Source organism: Oncorhynchus clarkii, unplaced genomic scaffold, assembly GCF_045791955.1.
Source record: "Oncorhynchus clarkii lewisi isolate Uvic-CL-2024 unplaced genomic scaffold, UVic_Ocla_1.0 unplaced_contig_4472_pilon_pilon, whole genome shotgun sequence".
Lineage (NCBI taxonomy): Eukaryota > Metazoa > Chordata > Actinopteri > Salmoniformes > Salmonidae > Oncorhynchus > Oncorhynchus clarkii.
In genome coordinates this window covers 311,227-334,561 of record NW_027261108.1, presented here as the reverse complement: position 1 = coordinate 334,561, position 23,335 = coordinate 311,227, and the positions used below count along the sequence as shown (strand labels likewise).

Sequence of the window (23,335 nt, the reverse complement as noted above, 5' to 3'; positions counted from 1 at the left end):
GGAGCAAAGTACAGAGCGATCCTTGATGAAAACCTTCTCCAGAGTGCTAAGAACCTCAAACTGGGGCGAAGGTTTACCTTCCAACAGGACAACGACCTTGTTCATGTTGGGGTGAGTACTGAATGACCCACCTTGTCCATGTTGTGGTGAATACTGAATGACCCACCTTGTTCATGTTGTGGTGAATACTGAATTACCCACCTTGTCCATGTTGTGGTGAATACTGAATGACCCACCTTGTTCATGTTGTGGTGAATACTGAATGACCCGCCTTGTTCATGTTGTGGTGAATACTGAATGACCCACCTTGTTCATGTTGTGGTGAATACTGAATGACCCACCTTGTTCATGTTGGGGTGAATACTGAATGACCCACCTTGTTCATGTTGGGGTGAATACTGAATGACCCACCTTGTTCATGTTGGGGTGAATACTGAATGACCCACCTTGTTCATGTTGTGGTGAATACTGAATGACCCACCTTGTACATGTTGTGGTGAATACTGAATGACCCACCTTGTACATGTTGTGGTGAATACTGAATGACCCACCTTGTTCATGTTTGGTTTGATGCAGCGCACAAAGAAAGGGTTGGAGGCACTCAGAGTGTTCATCAAGGAATGGAGAGAGTCCTGCAGAAACACAACAACACATCTAGATACGGGATCAGAAACACAACAACACATCTAGATACGGGATCAGAAACACAACAACACATCTAGATACGGGATCAGAAACACAACAACACATCTAGATACGGGATCAGAAACACAACAACACATCTAGATACGGGATCAGAAACACATCTAGATACGGGATCAGAAACACATCTAGATACGGGATCAGAAACACAACAACACATCTAGATACGGGATCAGAAACACAACAACACATCTAGATACGGGATCAGAAACACAACAACACATCTAGATACGGGATCAGAAACACAACAACACATCTAGATACGGGATCAGAAACACAACAACACATCTAGATACGGGATCAGAAACACAACAACACATCTAGATACGGGATCAGAAACACAACAACACATCTAGATACGGGATCAGAAACACAACAACACATCTATATACGGGATCAGAAACACAACAACACATCTAGATAGGGGATCAGAAACACAACAACACATCTAGATACGGGATCAGAAACACAACAACACATCTAGATACGGGATCAGAAACACAACAACACATCTAGATACGGGATCAGAAACACAACAACACATCTAGATACGGGATCAGAAACACAACAACACATCTAGATACGGGATCAGAAACACAACAACACATCTAGATACGGGATCAGAAACACAACAACACATCTATATACGGGATCAGAAACACAACAACACATCTAGATACGGGATCAGAAACACAACAACACATCTAGATACGGAATCAGAAACACAACAACACATCTAGATAGGGGATCAGAAACACAACAACACATCTAGATACGGGATCAGAAACACAACAACACATCTAGATACGGGATCAGAAACACATCTAGATACGGGATCAGAAACACAACAACACATCTAGATACGGGATCAGAAACACAACAACACATCTAGATACGGGATCAGAAACACAACAACACATCTAGATACGGGATCAGAAACACAAGTCAAGGCAATACCTATCATATAATAGACTACTCCAGGGGAAGTCAAGACAATACCTATCATATAATAGACTACTCCAGGGGAAGTCAAGGCAATACCTATCATATAATAGACTACTCCAGGGGAAGTCAAGGCAATACCTATCATATAATAGCCAAGAGGATTCCATCAGGCTGAATAGTAAAGGATACAGGTTAATTTAGCATGTGGGTGACTAGAGGTCATCCCTGAACTGAGAGCTGACGGTGGGTTAGGGTTAGAGGTCAGGGGTCATGAATAGTGGTCCTCACCCTGAACTGAGAGCTGACGGTGGGTTTGGGTTAGAGGTCAGGGGTCATGAATAGTGGTCCTCACCCTGAACTGAGAGCTGACAGTGGGTTAAGGGTCAGGGGTCATGAATAGTGGTCCTCACCCTGAACTGAGAGCTGACGGTGGGTTAGGGGTCAGGGGTCATGAATAGTGGTCCTCACCCTGAACTGAGAGCTGACGGTGGGTTAGGGTTAGAGGTCAGGGGTCATGAACAGTGGTCCTCACCCTGAACTGAGAGCTGACGGTGGGTTAGGGGTCAGGGGTCATGAACAGTGGTCCTCACCGTGAACTGAGAGCTGACGGTGGGTTAGAGGTCAGGGGTCATGAACAGTGGTCCTCACCCTGAACTGAGAGCTGATGGTGGGTTAGGGTTAGAGGTCAGGGGTCATGAACAGTGAGCCTCACCCTGAACTGAGAGCTGACGGTGGGTTAGGGTTAGAGGTCAGGGGTCATGAACAGTGGTCCTCACCCTGAACTGAGAGCTGATGGTGGGTTAGGGTTAGAGGTCAGGGGTCATGAACAGTGAGCCTCACCCTGAACTGAGAGCTGACGGTGGGTTTGCGTCTGGCCGTCCCCATCTTCAGGGTCTCCTCTCCGTTCCTGCTTCCGACACGCTCAAACAGGTCATAGATGAAGTCAAGCCTGAAGGACATAAACCACAGTCCTTTACATTAAACAAACAAACTAGTCAAAGGAGGAACTATACGCACAATGTCAACTGCAGAGATTATTCAACTGTTGCAAGCATTTTATAACCAGGGGAAAGGGGGAGACCTAGTCAGTTGTACAACTGAATGCCTTCAACTGAAATGTGTCTTCCTCATTTAACCTGAATCAGAGAGGTACGGGGAGGGGGAGGGGGCTGCCTTAATCGACGTCCATGTCATCAGTACCCAGAGAGCGGTTGTTCTTGGGGACTGCCGGCTTGGGATTTGAACCAGTGACCTTTTGGTTACTGGCCCAATGCTCTTAGCCAGGGTTTCTCAAACTCAATCCTGGGCCCTCCCCTCCCCTTCGTGCAGATGTTGGTTTCTGTCCCAGCACTACACAGCTGATTCAAACAACCAAAGCTTGATGATGAGTTGGTTATTTGAAATCAGCTGTGTAGTTTTAGGGTTCCCAGGGGTGGATGAAACCCTGGTCTAGACTACCTGTTAACGATCATGGACATCGTGTATACCTGCTGTCTTTAAGCATGTTTAAGATGTCATCTCTGAAGGTGTCTCTGTTCTTCTGGAGGATCCCTCTGACGTCATACAGAACCTGGTCAAAATAAACATGTAGAGGAGCAGACAGACCAGAGGCATGTCGCCGTACGTTCAGTTAGTACTGTACATTACATTAGCTGTACATGAAGAGAATGATAGCTAGTCTCCTAAAGTCTGTCAAAGCTGTGGCTGAGACTCACTGAGAGAGAAGGGATGGTGTGAAGAATGCGGAGAGGACCTGGGGGCAGTGTTAATACTGTCACCTGTTGAGAGTTACTGAGCCCTGGTCTTAACAGGAGAAGATTCCTCACTAGAGTAATGAGGGGACAGAGGGATCAGGGGGGGCAGAGGGATCAGGGGGGGGCAGTGTTAATACTGTCACCTGTTGAGAGTTACTGAGCCCTGGTCTTAACAGGAGAAGATTCCTCACTAGAGTAATGAGGGCACAGAGGGATCAGGGGGGGCAGAGGGATCAGGGGGGGGCAGTGTTAATACTGTCACCTGTTGAGAGTTACTGAGCCCTGGTCTTAACAGGAGAAGATTCCTCACTAGAGTAATGAGGGCACAGAGGGATCAAGGGGGGCAGTGTTAATACTGTCACCTGTTGAGAGTTACTGAGCCCTGGTCTTAACAGGAGAAGATTCTTCACTAGAGTAATGAGGGGACAGAGGGATCAGGGGGGGCAGAGGGATCAGGGGGGGGGAAGAGGGAACAGGGGGGGCAGAGGGAACAGGGGGGGCAGAGGGATCACTAATCTGGAATAAAGTCTCACTAATCTGGAATAAGGTCTCACTAGATCTGGAATAAGGTCTCACTAATCTGGAATAAGGTCTCACTATATCTGGAATAAGGTCTCACTAATCTGGAATAAGGTCTCACTATATCTGGAATAAGGTCTCACTATATCTGGAATAAGGTCTCACTAGATCTGGAATAAGGTCTCACTAGATCTGGAATAAGGTCTCACTATATCTGGAATAAGGTCTCACTATATCTGGAATAAGGTCTCACTATATCTGGAATAAGGTCTCACTATATCTGGAATAAGGTCTCAGCATTGTATTACTATATAAAGTAATCATTATAAAACAGTTATCAAATCAAATCAAATCAAATCAAATTTTATTTGTCACATACACATGGTTAGCAGATGTTAATGCGAGTGTAGCGAAATGCTTGTGCTTCTAGTTCCGACAATGCAGTAATAACAAGTAATCTAACTAACAATTCCAAAACTACTGTCTTGTACACAGTGTAAGGGGATAAAGAATATGTACATAAGGATATATGAATGAGTGATGGTACAGAGCAGCATAGGCAAGATACAGTAGATGGTATCGGGTACAGTATGTACAAATGAGATGAGTATGTAAACAAAGTGGCATAGTATAGTATAAAGTGGCTAGTGATACATGTATTACATAAGGATACCGTCGATGATATAGAGTACAGTATATACGTATGCATATGAGATGAATAATGTAGGGTAAGTAACATTTATATAAGGTAGCATTGTTTAAAGTGGCTAGTGATATATTTACATCATTTCCCATCAATTCCCATTATTAAAGTGGCTGGAGTTGAGTCAGTGTCAGTGTGTTGGCAGCAGCCACTCAGTGTTAGTGGTGGCTGTTTAACAGTCTGATGGCCTTGAGATAGAAGCTGTTTTTCAGTCTCTCGGTCCCAGCTTTGATGCACCTGTACTGATCTCGCCTTCTGGATGATAGCGGGGTGAACAGGCAGTGGCTCGGGTGGTTGATGTCCTTGATGATCTTTATGGCCTTCCTGTGACATCGGGTGGTGTAGGTGTCCTGGAGGGCAGGTAGTTTGCCCCCGGTGATGCGTTGTGCAGACCTCACTACCCTCTGGAGAGCCTTACGGTTGAGGGCGGTGCAGTTGCCATACCAGGCGGTGATACAGCCCGCCAGGATGCTCTCGATTGTGCATCTGTAGAAGTTTGTGAGTGCTTTTGGTGACAAGCCGAATTTCTTCAGCCTCCTGAGGTTGAAGAGGCGCTGCTGCGCCTTCTTCACGATGCTGTCTGTGTGAGTGGACCAATTCAGTTTGTCTGTGATGTGTATGCCGAGGAACTTAAAACTTGCTACCCTCTCCACTACTGTTCCATCGATGTGGAAAGGGGGGTGTTCCCTCTGCTGTTTCCTGAAGTCCACAATCATCTCCTTAGTTTTGTTGACGTTGAGTGTGAGGTTGTTTTCCTGACACCACACTCCGAGGGCCCTCACCTCCTCCCTGTAGGCCGTCTCATCGTTGTTGGTAATCAAGCCTACCACTGTTGTGTCGTCCGCAAACTTGATGATTGAGTTGGAGGCGTGCGTGGCCACGCAGTCGTGGGTGAACAGGGAGTACAGGAGAGGGCTCAGAACGCAACCTTGTGGGGCCCCAGTGTTGAGGATCAGCGGGGAGGAGATGTTGTTGCCTACCCTCACCACCTGGGGGCGGCCCGTCAGGAAGTCCAGTACCCAGTTGCACAGGGCGGGGTCGAGACCCAGGGTCTCGAGCTTGATGACGAGCTTGGAGGGTACTATGGTGTTGAATGCCGAGCTGTAATCGATGAACAGCATTCTCACATAGGTATTCCTCTTGTCCAGATGGGTTAGGGCAGTGTGCAGTGTGGTTGAGATTGCATCGTCTGTGGACCTATTTGGGCGGTAAGCAAATTGGAGTGGGTCTAGGGTGTCAGGTAGGGTGGAGGTGATATGGTCCTTGACTAGTCTCTCAAAGCACTTCATGATGACGGATGTGAGTGCTACGGGGCGGTAGTCATTTAGCTCAGTTACCTTAGCTTTCTTGGGAACAGGAACAATGGTGGCCCTCTTGAAGCATGTGGGAACAGCAGACTGGTATAGGGATTGATTGAATATGTCCGTAAACACACCGGCCAGCTGGTCTGCGCATGCTCTGAGGGCGCGGCTGGGGATGCCATCTGGGCCTGCAGCCTTGCGAGGGTTAACACGTTTAAATGTCTTACTCACCTCGGCTGCAGTGAAGGAGAGACCGCATGTTTTCGTTGCAGGCCGTGTCAGTGGCACTGTATTGTCCTCAAAGCGGGCAAAAAAGTTATTTAGTCTGCCTGGGAGCAAGACATCCTGGTCCGTGACTGGGCTGGGTTTCTTCCTGTAGTCCGTGATTGACTGTAGACCCTGCCACATGCCTCTTGTGTCTGAGCCGTTGAATTGAGATTCTACTTTGTCTCTGTACTGGCGCTTAGCTTGTTTGATAGCCTTGCGGAGGGAATAGCTGCACTGTTTGTATTCGGTCATGTTACCAGACACCTTGCCCTGATTAAAAGCAGTGGTTCGCGCTTTCAGTTTCACACGAATGCTGCCATCAATCCACGGTTTCTGGTTAGGGAATGTTTTAATCGTTGCTATGGGAACGACATCTTCAACGCACGTTCTAATGAACTCGCACACCGAATCAGCGTATTCGTCAATGTTGTTATCTGACGCAATACGAAACATCTCCCAGTCCACGTGATGGAAGCAGTCTTGGAGTGTGGAGTCAGCTTGGTCGGACCAGCGTTGGACAGACCTCAGCGTGGGAGCCTCTTGTTTTAGTTTCTGTCTGTAGGCAGGGATCAACAAAATGGAGTCGTGGTCAGCTTTTCCGAAAGGGGGGCGGGGCAGGGCCTTATATGCGTCGCGGAAGTTAGAGTAACAATGGTCCAAGGTCTTTCCTCCCCTGGTTGCGCAATCGATATGCTGATAAAATTTGGGGAGTCTTGTTTTCAGATTAGCCTTGTTAAAATCCCCAGCTACAATGAATGCAGCCTCCGGATAAATTGTTTCCAGTTTGCAGAGAGTTAAATAAAGTTCGTTCAGAGCCATCGATGTGTCTGCTTGGGGGGGGATATATACGGCTGTGATTATAATCGAAGAGAATTCTCTTGGTAGATAATGCGGTCTACATTTGATTGTGAGGAATTCTAAATCAGGTGAACAGAAGGATTTGAGTTCCTGTATGTTTCTTTCATCGCACCATGTCACGTTAGTCATAAGGCATACGCCCCCGCCCCTCTTTTTACCAGAAAGATGTTTTTTCCTGTCTGCGCGATGCGTGGAGAAACCTGTTGGCTGCACCGCTTCGGATAGCGTCTCTCCAGTAAGCCACGTTTCCGTGAAGCAAAGAACGTTACAGTCTCTGATGTCCCTCTGGAATGCTACCCTTGCTCGGATTTCATCAACCTTGTTGTCAAGAGACTGGACATTGGCAAGAAGAATGCTAGGGAGTGGTGCGTGCTGTGCCCGTCTCCGGAGTCTGACCAGAAGACCGCCTCGTTTCCCTCTCTTTCGGAGTCGTTTTTTTGGGTCGCTGCATAGGATCCACTCCGTTGTCCTGTTTGTAAGGCAGAACACAGGATCCGCGTCGCGAAAAACATATTCTTGGTCGTACTGATGGTGAGTTGATGCTGATCTTATATTCAGTAGTTCTTCTCGACTGTATGTAATGAAACCTAAGATGACCTGGGGTACTAATGTAAGAAATAACACGTAAAAAAACAAAAAACTGCATAGTTTCCTAGGAACGCGAAGCGAGGCGGCCATCTCTGTCGGCGCCGGAAGTAACAAGATAGACTAGATATGTTATAATTTATATTGAATATACTAAAGGATGTGACTCTCTCCTCTGAAGTAGAGGCCTTCCAGATAACAGAGGAAGCAGCAGGGGAGAGGGGTTCTAGGGAGAGGAGGGAGGGACCGGAATCATGGCTCCTACACTGAAGTAGGTGTCAATGAGCCAACCTCCTCTTCTCACCCTCGTCTCCCCCTCTCCGTGCCCTGGTCAATGAAAAGGAAAGAGAATGGGAGGAAAAGGGAGGAGGGGTCCTGGCTCTTTTGACTTCTGACTCATGATTGAACAGGTTATGATGCACCCTCCTCACCCCGACCCCCTAGACTCGTTAGGAGCCCTGTCTCTCTCTCTGGGCCTAGTGGTCTAGCTGTAAGGGTAGACACAGGAAAACCTGGCTCCCTGTAGAGGAAAGGCTGTGCAACCACTGCACCACAGCAGAACCTGAAACAGAGCTGCATTTCCTGACAAAATGTTTAAAAAATATAAAACTATTAGAAAGTCATTTCCCCAAATTTTAAACCCTTCAAAGTTTCAAAGACGTGAATAGGCTACCCGTCCTGTTGGGGGAGGACGCAGAGAGCTGTGGGTTGGCAGCGCACTACATTGAAGACCTCTCTGGTGAGAGTAGGCTACCCGTCCTGTTGGGGGAGGACGCAGAGAGCTGTGGGTTGGCAGCGCACTACATTGAAGACCTCTCTGGTGAGAGTAGGCTACCCGTCCTGTTGGGGGAGGACGCAGAGAGCTGTGGGTTGGCAGCGCACTACATTGAAGACCTCTCTGGTGAGAGTAGGCTACCCGTCCTGTTGGGGGAGGACGCAGAGAGCTGTGGGTTGGCAGCGCACTACATTGCTGCCTGCCATAAGATGAGGGACAGTGTCTGACAGACCAATCAACCAGCACACATCCTCTATGTCATCGTTACTACCAAATCCATTGGATGGTTATTTTTACCCTTGATAATTGTTGTTACTAATTGTCTGGTTGACTATTTTGATTAGTAATATTTTAATTATGTTAATATTGTAAATGTATCACTAAATCTCCAAAGTACACTTTGACATTATGTACATTGTTACGTCATGCCAATAAAGTGAATTGAATTGAAAAGTGAGATTGTGAGAGAGAGAGAGCGAGACAGCGAGAGAGAAAGCGAGAGAGCGAGACAGAGAGAGACAGAGAGAGAGAGCGAGACAGAGAGAGACAGAGAGAGAGAAAGCGAGAGAGAGAGCGAGACAGAGAGAGAGAAAGCGAGAGAGCGAGACAGAGAGAGACAGAGAGAGAGAGAGCGAGACAGCGAGAGAGAAAGCGAGAGAGCGAGACAGAGAGAGAGAGCGAGACAGAGAGAGACAGAGAGAGAGAAAGCGAGAGAGAGAGCGAGACAGAGAGAGACAGAGAGAGAGAGCGAGACAGAGAGAGACAGAGAGAGAGAGAGCGAGACAGAGAGAGAGAGAGCGAGACAGAGAGAGAGAGAGCGAGACAGAGAGAGAAACAGCGAGAGAGAAAGCGAGAGAGAGAGCGAGATAGAGAGCGAGACAGAGAGAGACAGAGTGAGAGAGAGCGAGACAGAGAGAGACAGAGAGAGAGAGAGCGAGACAGAGAGAGAGCGAGACAGAGAGAGCGAGCGAGACAGAGAGAGAGAGAGAAAGAGAGCGAGACAGAGAGAGTGAGAGGGAGAGGGAGAGAAATCAGATGCTCAACACGCTCTGCTCACACCTACTGTAATGGTCCAAGCCTTAAAAAAACTCAGGGGCCATGCTAATTTGGTATAGATCAGACCTAACTCACTCTGTTAAATTAGTCAAAACAGGAACATTTTACATCTGACTAGAAATTCATCATTTCTCAGTGAAAAATGTCCTCCTGTGTGCTACCTATATCCCCCCACTAGAATCCCCATACTTTAATGAAGACAGCTTCTCCATCCTGGATGGGGAAATCAATCATTTCCAGGTCCAGAGACATGTACTAGTCTGTGGTGACCTAAATGCCAGAACCGGACAAGAACCTGACACCCTCAGCACACAGGGGGACAAACACCTACCTGGAAGTGACAGCATTCCCTCCCAAATATGCCCCCCATAGACACAACTATAACAACATAACCAACAAAAACGGGTCACAACTCCTGCAGCTCTGTCGCACGCTGGGTATGTACATAGTCAATAGGCTTCGAGGGGACTCCTATGGTAGGTACACCTATAGCTCATCTCTTGGCAGTAGTACTGTAGACTACATTATCACTGACCTTAATCGAGAGTCTCTCAGAGCGTTCACAGTCAGCCCACTGACACCTCTATCAGATCAAAGCAAAATCACAGTCTACTTGAACATAGCAATTCTCAAATCATGAGGCATCAAAGCCAAAGGAACTCAATAATATTAAGAAATGCTATAGATGGAATGAAAGCAGTGTGGAAACCAACCAAAAACAATTAGACAACAACACATTCAATCCCTTTTAGACAACTTCCTGGACAAAATGTTCCACTGTAATAGTGAAGGTGTAAACTTGTCAGTAGAAAATCTAAACAGTATATTTGACCTCTCAGCTTCCCTGTCAAATCTAAACATTTCAAACATCCAACCTAAGAAAATTAACAACAATGACAAATGGTTTGATGAAGAATGCAAAAACCTAAAAAAGAAATTGAGATACCTGTCCAACCAAAAACATAGACACCCAGAAAACCTGAGTCTACACCTTCACCATGGTGAATCACTAAAACAATACAGAAATACACTACGGAAAAAGAATGAACAGCACGTCAGAAATCAGCTCAATGTAATTGAAGAATCCATAGACTCTAACCACTTCTGGAAAAATTGGAAAACTCTAAACAAACAACACAAATAATTATCTATCCAAATTAGAGATCTATGGATAAACCACTTCTCCAATCTTTTTGCCTCTATAACAAATAACAAACAGCAAAATGATCAAATACAAATCTTAGTACTTCCGGCGCCGACAGAGATGTCCGCCTCGCTTCGCGTTCCTAGGAAACTATGCAGTATTTTGTTTTTTTACGTGTTATTTCTTACATTAGTACCCCAGGTCATCTTAGGTTTTATTACATACAGTCGAGAAGAACTACTGAACATAAGAGCAGCGTCAACTCACCATCACTACGACCAAGAATATGACTTTCCCGGAGCGGATCCTGTGTTCTGCCTTTCACCCAGGACAATGGAATGGATCCCAGCCGGCGACCCAAAAAAAACGACTTCGTAAAAGAGGCAAATGAAGCGGTCTTCTGGTCAGACTCCGGAGACGGGCACATTGCGCACCACTCCCTAGCATACTTCTCGCCAATGTCCAGTCTCTTGACAACAAGGTTGATGAAATCCGAGCAAGGGTAGCATTCCAGAGGGACATCAGAGACTGTAACGTTCTTTGCTTCACGGAAACATGGCTCACTCGAGAGACGCTAACGGAGTCGGTGCAGCCAGCGGGTTTCTCCACGCATCGCGCCAACAGAAACAAACATCTTTCTGGTAAGAAGAGGGGCGGGGGCGTATGCTTTATGGTTAACGAGACGTGGTGTGGTCATAACAACATACAGGAACTCAAGTCCTTCTGTTCACCTGATTTAGAATTCCTCACAATCAAATGTCGACCACATTATCTACCAAGAGAATTCTGTTTGATTATAATCACAGCCGTATATATTCCCCCCCAAGCAGACACATCGATGGCTCTGAATGAACTTTATTTAACTCTCTGCAAACCCCCGCCCTCCTTTCGGAAAAGCTGACCACGACTCCATTTTGTTGCTCCCTGCCTACAGACAGAAACTAAAACAAGAAGCTCCCGTGCTGAGGTCTGTTCAACGCTGGTCCGACCAATCTGATTCCACGCTCCAAGACTGCTTCCATCACGTGGACTGGGATATGTTCCGCACTGCGTCCAACAACAACATTGACAAATATGCTGATTCGGTGAGCGAGTTCATTAGAACGTGCATTGAAGATGTCGTTCCCATAGCAACGAACGATTAAAACATTCCCAAACCAGAAACCGTGGATTGATGGCAGCATTCGCGTGAAACTGAAAGCGCGAACCACTGTTTTTCACCAGGGCAAGGTGACCCGGAAACATGACCGAATACAAACAGTGTAGCTATTCCCTCCGCAAGGCAATCAAACAAGCTAAGCGTCAGTATAGAGACAAAGTAGAGTCGCAATTCAATGACTCAGACACAAGAGGTATGTGGCAGGGTCTACAGTCAATCACGGATTACAAAAAGAAAACCAGCCCCGTCACGGACCAGGATGTCTTGCTCCCAGGCAGACTAAATAACTTTTTTGCCCGCTTTGGGGGCAAACTAACTGCCCTCCAGGACACCTACACCACCCGATGTCACAGGAAGGCCATAAAGATCATCAAGGACATCAACCACCCAAGCCACTGCCTGTTCACCCCGCTATCATCCAGAAGGCGAGGTCAGTACAGGTGCATCAAAGCTGGGACCGAGAGACTGAAAAACAGCTTCTATCTCAAGGCCATCAGACTGTTAAACAGCCACCACTAACATTGAGTGGCTGCTGCCAACACACTGACTCAACTCCAGCCACTTTAATAATGGGAATTGATGGAAATTGATGTAAAATATATCACTAGCCACTTTAAACAATGCTACTTAATATAATGTTTGCATACCCTACATTATTCATCTCATATGTATACGTATATACTGTACTCTATATCATCTAATGTATCACTAGCCACTTTAAAATATGCCACTTTGTTTACATACCCTACATTACTCATCTCATATGTATATACTGTACTCGATACCATCTACTGCATCTTGCCTATGCCGTTCTGTACCATCACTCATTCATATATCTTTATGTACATATTCTTTATCCCTTTACACTTGTGTGTGTATAAGGTAGTAGTTTTGGAATTGTTAGGCAAGATTACTCGTTGGTTATTACTGCATTGTCGGAACTAGAAGCACAAGCATTTCGCTACAGGAATGACTATGGTAGAAACAGGACCTGTCACTGGGCAGGGCAGGGCAGGAACTCAGGAGGAATGACTATGGTAGAAACAGGACCTGTCACAGGGCAGGGCAGGGCAGGGCAGGGCAGGGACTCAGGAGGAAAGACTATGGTAGAAACAGGACCTGTCACTGGGCAGGGCAGGGACTCAGGAGGAATGACTATGGTAGAAACAGGACCTGTCACTGGGCAGGGCAGGGACTCAGGAGGAATGACTATGGTAGAAACAGGACCTGTCACTGGGCAGGGCAGGGACTCAGGAGGAATGACTATGGTAGAAACAGGACCTGTCACTGGGCAGGGCAGGGCAGGGACTCAGGACGAATGACTATGGTAGAAACAGGACCTGTCACTGGGCAGGGCAGGGACTCAGGAGGAATGACTATGGTAGAAACAGGACCTGTCACTGGGCAGGGCAGGGACTCAGGAGGAATTACTATGGTAGAAACAGGACCTGTCACTGGACAGGGCAGGGACTCAGGAGGAATGACTATGGTAGAAACAGGACCTGTCACTGGGCAGGGCAGGGACTCAGGAGGAATGACTATGGTAGAAACAGGACCTGTCACAGGGCAGGGCAGGGACTCAGGGGGAATGACTATGGTAGAAACAGGACCTGTCACTGGGCAGGGCAGGGCAGGGACTCAGGGAGAATGACTATGGTAGAAACAGGACCTGTCACTGGGCAGGGCAGGGACTCAGGAGGAATGACTATGGTAGAAACAGGACCTGTCACAGGGCAGGGCAGGGACTCAGGAGGAATGACTATGGTAGAAACAGGACCTGTCACAGGGCAGGGCAGGGACTCAGGAGGAATGACTATGGTAGAAACAGGACCTGTCACAGGGCAGGGCAGGGACTCAGGAGGAATGACTATGGTAGAAACAGGACCTGTCACTGGGCAGGGCAGGGACTCAGGAGGAATGACTATGGTAGAAACAGGACCTGTCACAGGGCAGGGCAGGGCAGGGACTCAGGAGGAATGACTATGGTAGAAACAGGACCTGTCACTGGGCAGGGCAGGGACTCAGGAGGAATGACTATGGTAGAAACAGGACCTGTCACTGGGCAGGGCAGGGACTCAGGAGGAATGACTATGGTAGAAACAGGACCTGTCACTGGGCAGGGCAGGGACTCAGGAGGAATTACTATGGTAGAAACAGGACCTGTCACTGGGCAGGGCAGGGACTCAGGAGGAATGACTATGGTAGAAACAGGACCTGTCACTGGGCAGGGCAGGGACTCAGGAGGAATGACTATGGTAGAAACAGGACCTGTCACAGGGCAGGGCAGGGACTCAGGAGGAATGACTATGGTAGAAACAGGACCTGTCACTGGGCAGGGCAGGGCAGGGACTCAGGGAGAATGACTATGGTAGAAACAGGACCTGTCACTGGGCAGGGCAGGGACTCAGGAGGAATGACTATGGTAGAAACAGGACCTGTCACAGGGCAGGGCAGGGACTCAGGAGGAATGACTATGGTAGAAACAGGACCTGTCACAGGGCAGGGCAGGGACTCAGGAGGAATGACTATGGTAGAAACAGGACCTGTTAAAGGGCAGGGCAGGGACTCAGGAGGAATGACTATGGTAGAAACAGGACCTGTCACTGGGCAGGGCAGGGACTCAGGAGGAATGACTATGGTAGAAACAGGACCTGTCACTGGGCAGGGCAGGGACTCAGGAGGAATGACTATGGTAGAAACAGGACCTGTCACTGGGCAGGGCAGGGACTCAGGAGGAATGACTATGGTAGAAACAGGACCTGTCACTGGGCAGGGCAGGGCAGGGACTCAGGGAGAATGACTATGGTAGAAACAGGACCTGTCACTGGGCAGGGCAGGGACTCAGGAGGAATGACTATGGTAGAAACAGGACCTGTCACTGGGCAGGGCAGGGCAGGGACTCAGGAGGAATGACTATGGTAGAAACAGGACCTGTCACTGGGCAGGGCAGGGACTCAGGAGGAATGACTATGGTAGAAACAGGACCTGTCACTGGGCAGGGCAGGGCAGGAACTCAGGAGGAATGACTATGGTAGAAACAGGACCTGTCACTGGGCAGGGCAGGGCAGGGACTCAGGAGGAATGACTATGGTAGAAACAGGACCTGTCACTGGGCAGGGTAGGGACTCAGGAGGAATGACTATGGTAGAAACAGGACCTGTCACTGGGCAGGGCAGGGACTCAGGAGGAATGACTATGGTAGAAACAGGACCTGTCACTGGGCAGGGCAGGGCAGGGACTCAGGGAGAATGACTATGGTAGAAACAGGACCTGTCACTGGGCAGGGCAGGGACTCAGGAGGAATGACTATGGTAGAAACAGGACCTGTCACAGGGCAGGGCAGGGACTCAGGAGGAATGACTATGGTAGAAACAGGACCTGTCACAGGGCAGGGCAGGGACTCAGGAGGAATGACTATGGTAGAAACAGGACCTGTCACTGGGCAGGGCAGGGACTCAGGAGGAATGACTATGGTAGAAACAGGACCTGTCACAGGGCAGGGCAGGGCAGGGACTCAGGAGGAATGACTATGGTAGAAACAGGACCTGTCACTGGGCAGGGCAGGGCAGGGACTCAGGAGGAATGACTATGGTAGAAACAGGACCTGTCACTGGGCAGGGCAGGGACTCAGGAGGAATGACTATGGTAGAAACAGGACCTGTCACTGGGCAGGGCAGGGCAGGGACTCAGGGAGAATGACTATGGTAGAAACAGGACCTGTCACTGGGCAGGGCAGGGCAGGGACTCAGGAGGAATGACTATGGTAGAAACAGGACCTGTCACTGGGCAGGGCAGGGACTCAGGAGGAATGACTATGGTAGAAACAGGACCTGTCACTGGGCGGGGCAGGGCAGGGACTCAGGAGGAATGACAATGGTAGAAACAGGACCTGTCACTGGGCAGGGCAGGGACTCAGGAGGAATGACTATGGTAGAAACAGGACCTGTCACTGGGCAGGGCATGGCAGGAACTCAGGAGGAATGACTATGGTAGAAACAGGACCTGTCACTGGGCAGGGTAGGGACTCAGGAGGAATGACTATGGTAGAAACAGGACCTGTCACTGGGCAGGGTAGGGACTCAGGAGGAATGACTATGGTAGAAACAGGACCTGTCACTGGGCAGGGCAGGGACTCAGGAGGAATGACTATGGTAGAAACAGGACCTGTCACTGGGCAGGGCAGGGCAGGGGCTCAGGGAGAATGACTATGGTAGAAACAGGACCTGTCACTGGGCAGGGCAGGGCAGGAACTCAGGAGGAATGACTATGGTAGAAACAGGACCTGTCACTGGGCAGGGCAGGGACTCAGGAGGAATGACTATGGTAGAAACAGGACCTGTCACTGGGCAGGGCAGGGACTCAGGAGGAATGACTATGGTAGAAACAGGACCTGTCACTGGGCAGGGCAGGGACTCAGGAGGAATGACAATGGTAGAAACAGGACCTGTCACTGGGCAGGGCAGGGACTCAGGAGGAATGACTATGGTAGAAACAGGACCTGTCACTGGGCAGGGTAGGGACTCAGGAGGAATGACTATGATAGAAACAGGACCTGTCACTGGGCAGGGCAGGGACTCAGGAGGAATGACTATGGTAGAAACAGGACCTGTCACTGGGCAGGGCAGGGCAGGGACTCAGGGAGAATGACTATGGTAGAAACAGGACCTGTCACTGGGCAGGGCAGGGACTCAGGAGGAATGACTATGGTAGAAACAGGACCTGTCACAGGGCAGGGCAGGGACTCAGGAGGAATGACTATGGTAGAAACAGGACCTGTCACTGGGCAGGGCAGGGACTCAGGAGGAATGACTATGGTAGAAACAGGACCTGTCACTGGGCAGGGCAGGGCAGGGGCTCAGGGAGAATGACTATGGTAGAAACAGGACCTGTCACTGGGCAGGGCAGGGCAGGAACTCAGGAGGAATGACTATGGTAGAAACAGGACCTGTCACTGGGCAGGGCAGGGACTCAGGAGGAATGACTATGGTAGAAACAGGACCTGTCACTGGGCAGGGCAGGGACTCAGGAGGAATGACTATGGTAGAAACAGGACCTGTCACTGGGCAGGGCAGGGACTCAGGAGGAATGACAATGGTAGAAACAGGACCTGTCACTGGGCAGGGCAGGGACTCAGGAGGAATGACTATGGTAGAAACAGGACCTGTCACTGGGCAGGGTAGGGACTCAGGAGGAATGACTATGATAGAAACAGGACCTGTCACTGGGCAGGGCAGGGACTCAGGAGGAATGACTATGGTAGAAACAGGACCTGTCACTGGGCAGGGCAGGGCAGGGACTCAGGGAGAATGACTATGGTAGAAACAGGACCTGTCACTGGGCAGGGCAGGGACTCAGGAGGAATGACTATGGTAGAAACAGGACCTGTCACAGGGCAGGGCAGGGACTCAGGAGGAATGACTATGGTAGAAACAGGACCTGTCACTGGGCAGGGCAGGGCAGGGACTCAGGAGGAATGACTATGGTAGAAACAGGACCTGTCACTGGGCAGGGCAGGGCAGGGACTCAGGAGGAATGACTATATGGTAGAAACAGGACCTGTCACTGGGCAGGGCAGGGACTCAGGAGGAATGACTATGGTAGAAACAGGACCTGTCACAGGGCAGGGCAGGGCAGGGACTCAGGAGGAATGACTATGGTAGAAACAGGACCTGTCACTGGGCAGGGCAGGGACTCAGGAGGAATGACTATGGTAGAAACAGGACCTGTCACTGGGCAGGGCAGGGACTCAGGAGGAATGACTATGGTAGAGACAGGACCTGTCACTGGGCAGGGCAGGGCAGGGACTCAGGGAGAATGACTATGGTAGAAACAGGACCTGTCACTGGGCAGGGCAGGGACTCAGGAGGAATGACTATGGTAGAAACAGGACCTGTCACTGGGCAGGGCAGGGCAGGGACTCAGGAGGAATGACAATGGTAGAAACAGGACCTGTCACTGGGCAGGGCAGGGACTCAGGAGGAATGACTATGGTAGAAACAGGACCTGTCACTGGGCAGGGCAGGGCAGGTACTCAGGAGGAATGACTATGGTAGAAACAGGACCTGTCACTGGGCAGGGCAGGGCAGGGACTCAGGAGGAATGACTATGGTAGAAACAGGACCTGTCACTGGGCAGGGTAGGGCAGGGACTCAGGAGGAATGACTATGGTAGAAACAGGACCTGTCACTGGGCAGGGCAGGGCAGGGACTCAGGAGGAATGACAATGGTAGAAACAGGACCTGTCACTGGGCAGGGCAGGGACTCAGGAGGAATGACTATGGTAGAAACAGGACCTGTCACTGGGCAGGGCAGGGCAGGAACTCAGGAGGAATGACTATGGTAGAAACAGGACCTGTCACTGGGCAGGGCAGGGCAGGGACTCAGGAGGAATGACTATGGTAGAAACAGGACCTGTCACTGGGCAGGGTAGGGACTCAGGAGGAATGACTATGGTAGAAACAGGACCTGTCACTGGGCAGGGCAGGGCTGGGACTCAGGAGGAATGACTATGGTAGAAACATGACCTGTCACTGGGCAGGGCAGGGACTCAGGAGGAATGACTATGGTAGAAACAGGACCTGTCACTGGGCAGGGCAGGGACTCAGGAGGAATGACTATGGTAGAAACAGGACCTGTCACTGGGCAGGGCAGGGACTCAGGAGGAATGACTATGGTAGAAACAGGACCTGTCACTGGGCAGGGCAGGGCAGGGACTCAGGGAGAATGACTATGGTAGAAACAGGACCTGTCACTGGGCAGGGCAGGGACTCAGGAGGAATGACTATGGTAGAAACAGGACCTGTCACTGGGCAGGGCAGGGCAGGAACTCAGGAGGAATGACTATGGTAGAAACAGGACCTGTCACTGGGCAGGGCAGGGACTCAGGAGGAATGACTATGGTAGAAACAGGACCTGTCACTGGGCAGGGTAGGGACTCAGGAGGAATGACTATGGTAGAAACAGGACCTGTCACTGGGCAGGGCAGGGACTCAGGAGGAATGACTATGGTAGAAACAGGACCTGTCACTGGGCAGGGCAGGGCAGGGACTCAGGGAGAATGACTATGGTAGAAACAGGACCTGTCACTGGGCAGGGCAGGGACTCAGGAGGAATGACTATGGTAGAAACAGGACCTGTCACAGGGCAGGGCAGGGACTCAGGAGGAATGACTATGGTAGAAACAGGACCTGTCACAGGGCAGGGCAGGGACTCAGGAGGAATGACTATGGTAGAAACAGGACCTGTCACAGGGCAGGGCAGGGACTCAGGAGGAATGACTATATGGTAGAAACAGGACCTGTCACTGGGCAGGGCAGGGACTCAGGAGGAATGACTATGGTAGAAACAGGACCTGTCACAGGGCAGGGCAGGGCAGGGACTCAGGAGGAATGACTATGGTAGAAACAGGACCTGTCACTGGGCAGGGCAGGGACTCAGGAGGAATGACTATGGTAGAAACAGGACCTGTCACTGGGCAGGGCAGGGACTCAGGAGGAATGACTATGGTAGAAACAGGACCTGTCACTGGGCAGGGCAGGGCAGGGACTCAGGGAGAATGACTATGGTAGAAACAGGACCTGTCACTGGGCAGGGCAGGGCAGGGACTCAGGAGGAATGACTATGGTAGAAACAGGACCTGTCACTGGGCAGGGCAGGGCAGGGACTCAGGAGGAATGACAATGGTAGAAACAGGACCTGTCACTGGGCAGGGCAGGGACTCAGGAGGAATGACTATGGTAGAAACAGGACCTGTCACTGGGCAGGGCAGGGCAGGAACTCAGGAGGAATGACTATGGTAGAAACAGGACCTGTCACTGGGCAGGGCAGGGCAGGGACTCAGGAGGAATGACTATGGTAGAAACAGGACCTGTCACTGGGCAGGGTAGGGCAGGGACTCAGGAGGAATGACTATGGTAGAAACAGGACCTGTCACTGGGCAGGGCAGGGCAGGGACTCAGGAGGAATGACAATGGTAGAAACAGGACCTGTCACTGGGCAGGGCAGGGACTCAGGAGGAATGACTATGGTAGAAACAGGACCTGTCACTGGGCAGGGCAGGGCAGGAACTCAGGAGGAATGACTATGGTAGAAACAGGACCTGTCACTGGGCAGGGTAGGGACTCAGGAGGAATGACTATGGTAGAAACAGGACCTGTCACTGGGCAGGGCAGGGACTCAGGAGGAATGACTATGGTAGAAACAGGACCTGTCACTGGGCAGGGCAGGGACTCAGGAGGAATGACTATGGTAGAAACAGGACCTGTCACAGGGCAGGGCAGGGCAGGGACTCAGGAGGAATGACTATGGTAGAAACAGGACCTGTCACTGGGCAGGGCAGGGACTCAGGAGGAATGACTATGGTAGAAACAGGACCTGTCACTGGGCAGGGCAGGGACTCAGGAGGAATGACTATGGTAGAAACAGGACCTGTCACTGGGCAGGGCAGGGCAGGGACTCAGGGAGAATGACTATGGTAGAAACAGGACCTGTCACTGGGCAGGGCAGGGCAGGGACTCAGGAGGAATGACTATGGTAGAAACAGGACCTGTCACTGGGCAGGGCAGGGACTCAGGAGGAATGACTATGGTAGAAACAGGACCTGTCACTGGGCAGGGCAGGGACTCAGGAGGAATGACAATGGTAGAAACAGGACCTGTCACTGGGCAGGGCAGGGCAGGAACTCAGGAGGAATGACTATGGTAGAAACAGGACCTGTCACTGGGCAGGGCAGGGACTCAGGAGGAATGACTATATGGTAGAAACAGGACCTGTCACTGGGCAGGGCAGGGACTCAGGAGGAATGACTATGGTAGAAACAGGACCTGTCACAGGGCAGGGCAGGGCAGGGACTCAGGAGGAATGACTATGGTAGAAACAGGACCTGTCACTGGGCAGGGCAGGGACTCAGGAGGAATGACTATGGTAGAAACAGGACCTGTCACTGGGCAGGGCAGGGACTCAGGAGGAATGACTATGGTAGAAACAGGACCTGTCACTGGGCAGGGCAGGGCAGGGACTCAGGGAGAATGACTATGGTAGAAACAGGACCTGTCACTGGGCAGGGCAGGGCAGGGACTCAGGAGGAATGACTATGGTAGAAACAGGACCTGTCACTGGGCAGGGCAGGGCAGGGACTCAGGAGGAATGACAATGGTAGAAACAGGACCTGTCACTGGGCAGGGCAGGGACTCAGGAGGAATGACTATGGTAGAAACAGGACCTGTCACTGGGCAGGGCAGGGCAGGAACTCAGGAGGAATGACTATGGTAGAAACAGGACCTGTCACTGGGCAGGGCAGGGCAGGGACTCAGGAGGAATGACTATGGTAGAAACAGGACCTGTCACTGGGCAGGGTAGGGCAGGGACTCAGGAGGAATGACTATGGTCGAAACAGGACCTGTCACTGGGCAGGGCAGGGCAGGGACTCAGGAGGAATGACAATGGTAGAAACAGGACCTGTCACTGGGCAGGGCAGGGACTCAGGAGGAATGACTATGGTAGAAACAGGACCTGTCACTGGGCAGGGCAGGGCAGGAACTCAGGAGGAATGACTATGGTAGAAACAGGACCTGTCACTGGGCAGGGCAGGGCAGGGACTCAGGAGGAATGACTATGGTAGAAACAGGACCTGTCACTGGGCAGGGTAGGGACTCAGGAGGAATGACTATGGTAGAAACAGGACCTGTCACTGGGCAGGGCAGGGACTCAGGAGGAATGACTATGGTAGAAACATGACCTGTCACTGGGCAGGGCAGGGACTCAGGAGGAATGACTATGGTAGAAACAGGACCTGTCACTGGGCAGGGCAGGGCAGGAACTCAGGAGGAATGACTATGGTAGAAACAGGACCTGTCACTGGGCAGGGCAGGGCAGGGACTCAGGAGGAATGATATGGTAGAAACATGACCTGTCACTGGGCAGGGCAGGGACTCAGGAGGAATGACTATGGTAGAAACAGGACCTGTCACTGGGCAGGGCAGGGCAGGAACTCAGGAGGAATGACTATGGTAGAAACAGGACCTGTCACAGGGCAGGGCAGGGCAGGGCAGGGACTCAGGAGGAATGACTATGGTAGAAACAGGACCTGTCACTGGGCAGGGCAGGGACTCAGGAGGAATGACTATGGTAGAAACAGGACCTGTCACTGGGCAGGGCAGGGACTCAGGAGGAATGACTATGGTAGAAACAGGACCTGTCACTGGGCAGGGCAGGGACTCAGGAGGAATGACTATGGTAGAAACAGGACCTGTCACTGGGCAGGGCAGGGACTCAGGAGGAATGACAATGGTAGAAACAGGACCTGTCACTGGGCAGGGCAGGGACTCAGGAGGAATGACTATGGTAGAAACAGGACCTGTCACTGGGCAGGGCAAGGACTCAGGAGGAATGACTATGGTAGAAACAGGACCTGTCACTGGGCAGGGCAGGGACTCAGGAGGAATGACTATGGTAGAAACAGGACCTGTCACTGGGCAGGGCAGGGACTCAGGAGGAATGACTATGGTAGAAACAGGACCTGTCACTGGGCAGGGCAGGGCAGGGACTAAGGACGAATGACTATGGTAGAAACAGGACCTGTCACTGGGCAGGGCAGGGACTCAGGAGGAATGACTATGGTAGAAACAGGACCTGTCACTGGGCAGGGCAGGGACTCAGGAGGAATGACAATGGTAGAAACAGGACCTGTCACTGGGCAGGGCAGGGACTCAGGAGGAATGACTATGGTAGAAACAGGACCTGTCACTGGGCAGGGCAGGGACTCAGGAGGAATGACTATGGTAGAAACAGGACCTGTCACTGGGCAGGGCAGGGACTCAGGAGGAATGACTATGGTAGAAACAGGACCTGTCACTGGGCAGGGCAGGGACTCAGGAGAAATGACTATGGTAGAAACAGGACCTGTCACTGGGCAGGGCAGGGCAGGGACTCAGGACGAATGACTATGGTAGAAACAGGACCTGTCACTGGGCAGGGCAGGGACTCAGGAGGAATGACTATGGTAGAAACAGGACCTGTCACTGGGCAGGGCAGGGACTCAGGAGGAATTACTATGGTAGAAACAGGACCTGTCACTGGGCAGGGCAGGGACTCAGGAGGAATGACTATGGTAGAAACAGGACCTGTCACTGGGCAGGGCAGGGACTCAGGAGGAATGACTATGGTAGAAACAGGACCTGTCACTGGGCAGGGCAGGGACTCAGGAGGAATGACTATGGTAGAAACAGGACCTGTCACTGGGCAGGGCAGGGACTCAGGAGGAATGACTATGGTAGAAACAGGACCTGTCACTGGGCCAGATCAAAAAGGGTATTTAATCCTCATAACAATTCCCTATCTTAGGTCACTTTATTTTAAGAATCTAAAATGTCAGAATAATAGTAGAGAGAATGATGCATTTCAGCTTTTATTTCTTTCATCGCATTCCCAGTGGGTCAGAAGTTTACATACACTCAACTAGTATTTATTTGGTAGCATTGCCTTTAAATTGTTTAACTTGGGTCAAACATTTCAGGTAGCCTTCCACAAGCTTCCCACAATAAGTTGGGTGAATTTTGGCCCATTCCTCC

General features: G+C 50.5%; 1 protein-coding gene across 1 annotated transcript in view; it reads right to left on the bottom strand.

Moving 5' to 3' along the window:
- Positions 1-23,335, bottom strand: part of LOC139404868 (unconventional myosin-X-like) — a 297,547-nt gene that overhangs the window by 103,766 nt on the left and 170,446 nt on the right. Inside the window, exons 16-18 of the mRNA XM_071147402.1 lie at positions 3,135-3,217; positions 2,488-2,596; positions 552-632 (exon numbers count right to left, since the gene is read on the bottom strand). Of these exons, the coding sequence (XP_071003503.1) occupies positions 552-632; positions 2,488-2,596; positions 3,135-3,217 (273 nt within the window). The remainder of the gene's footprint in view (positions 1-551; positions 633-2,487; positions 2,597-3,134; positions 3,218-23,335) is intronic.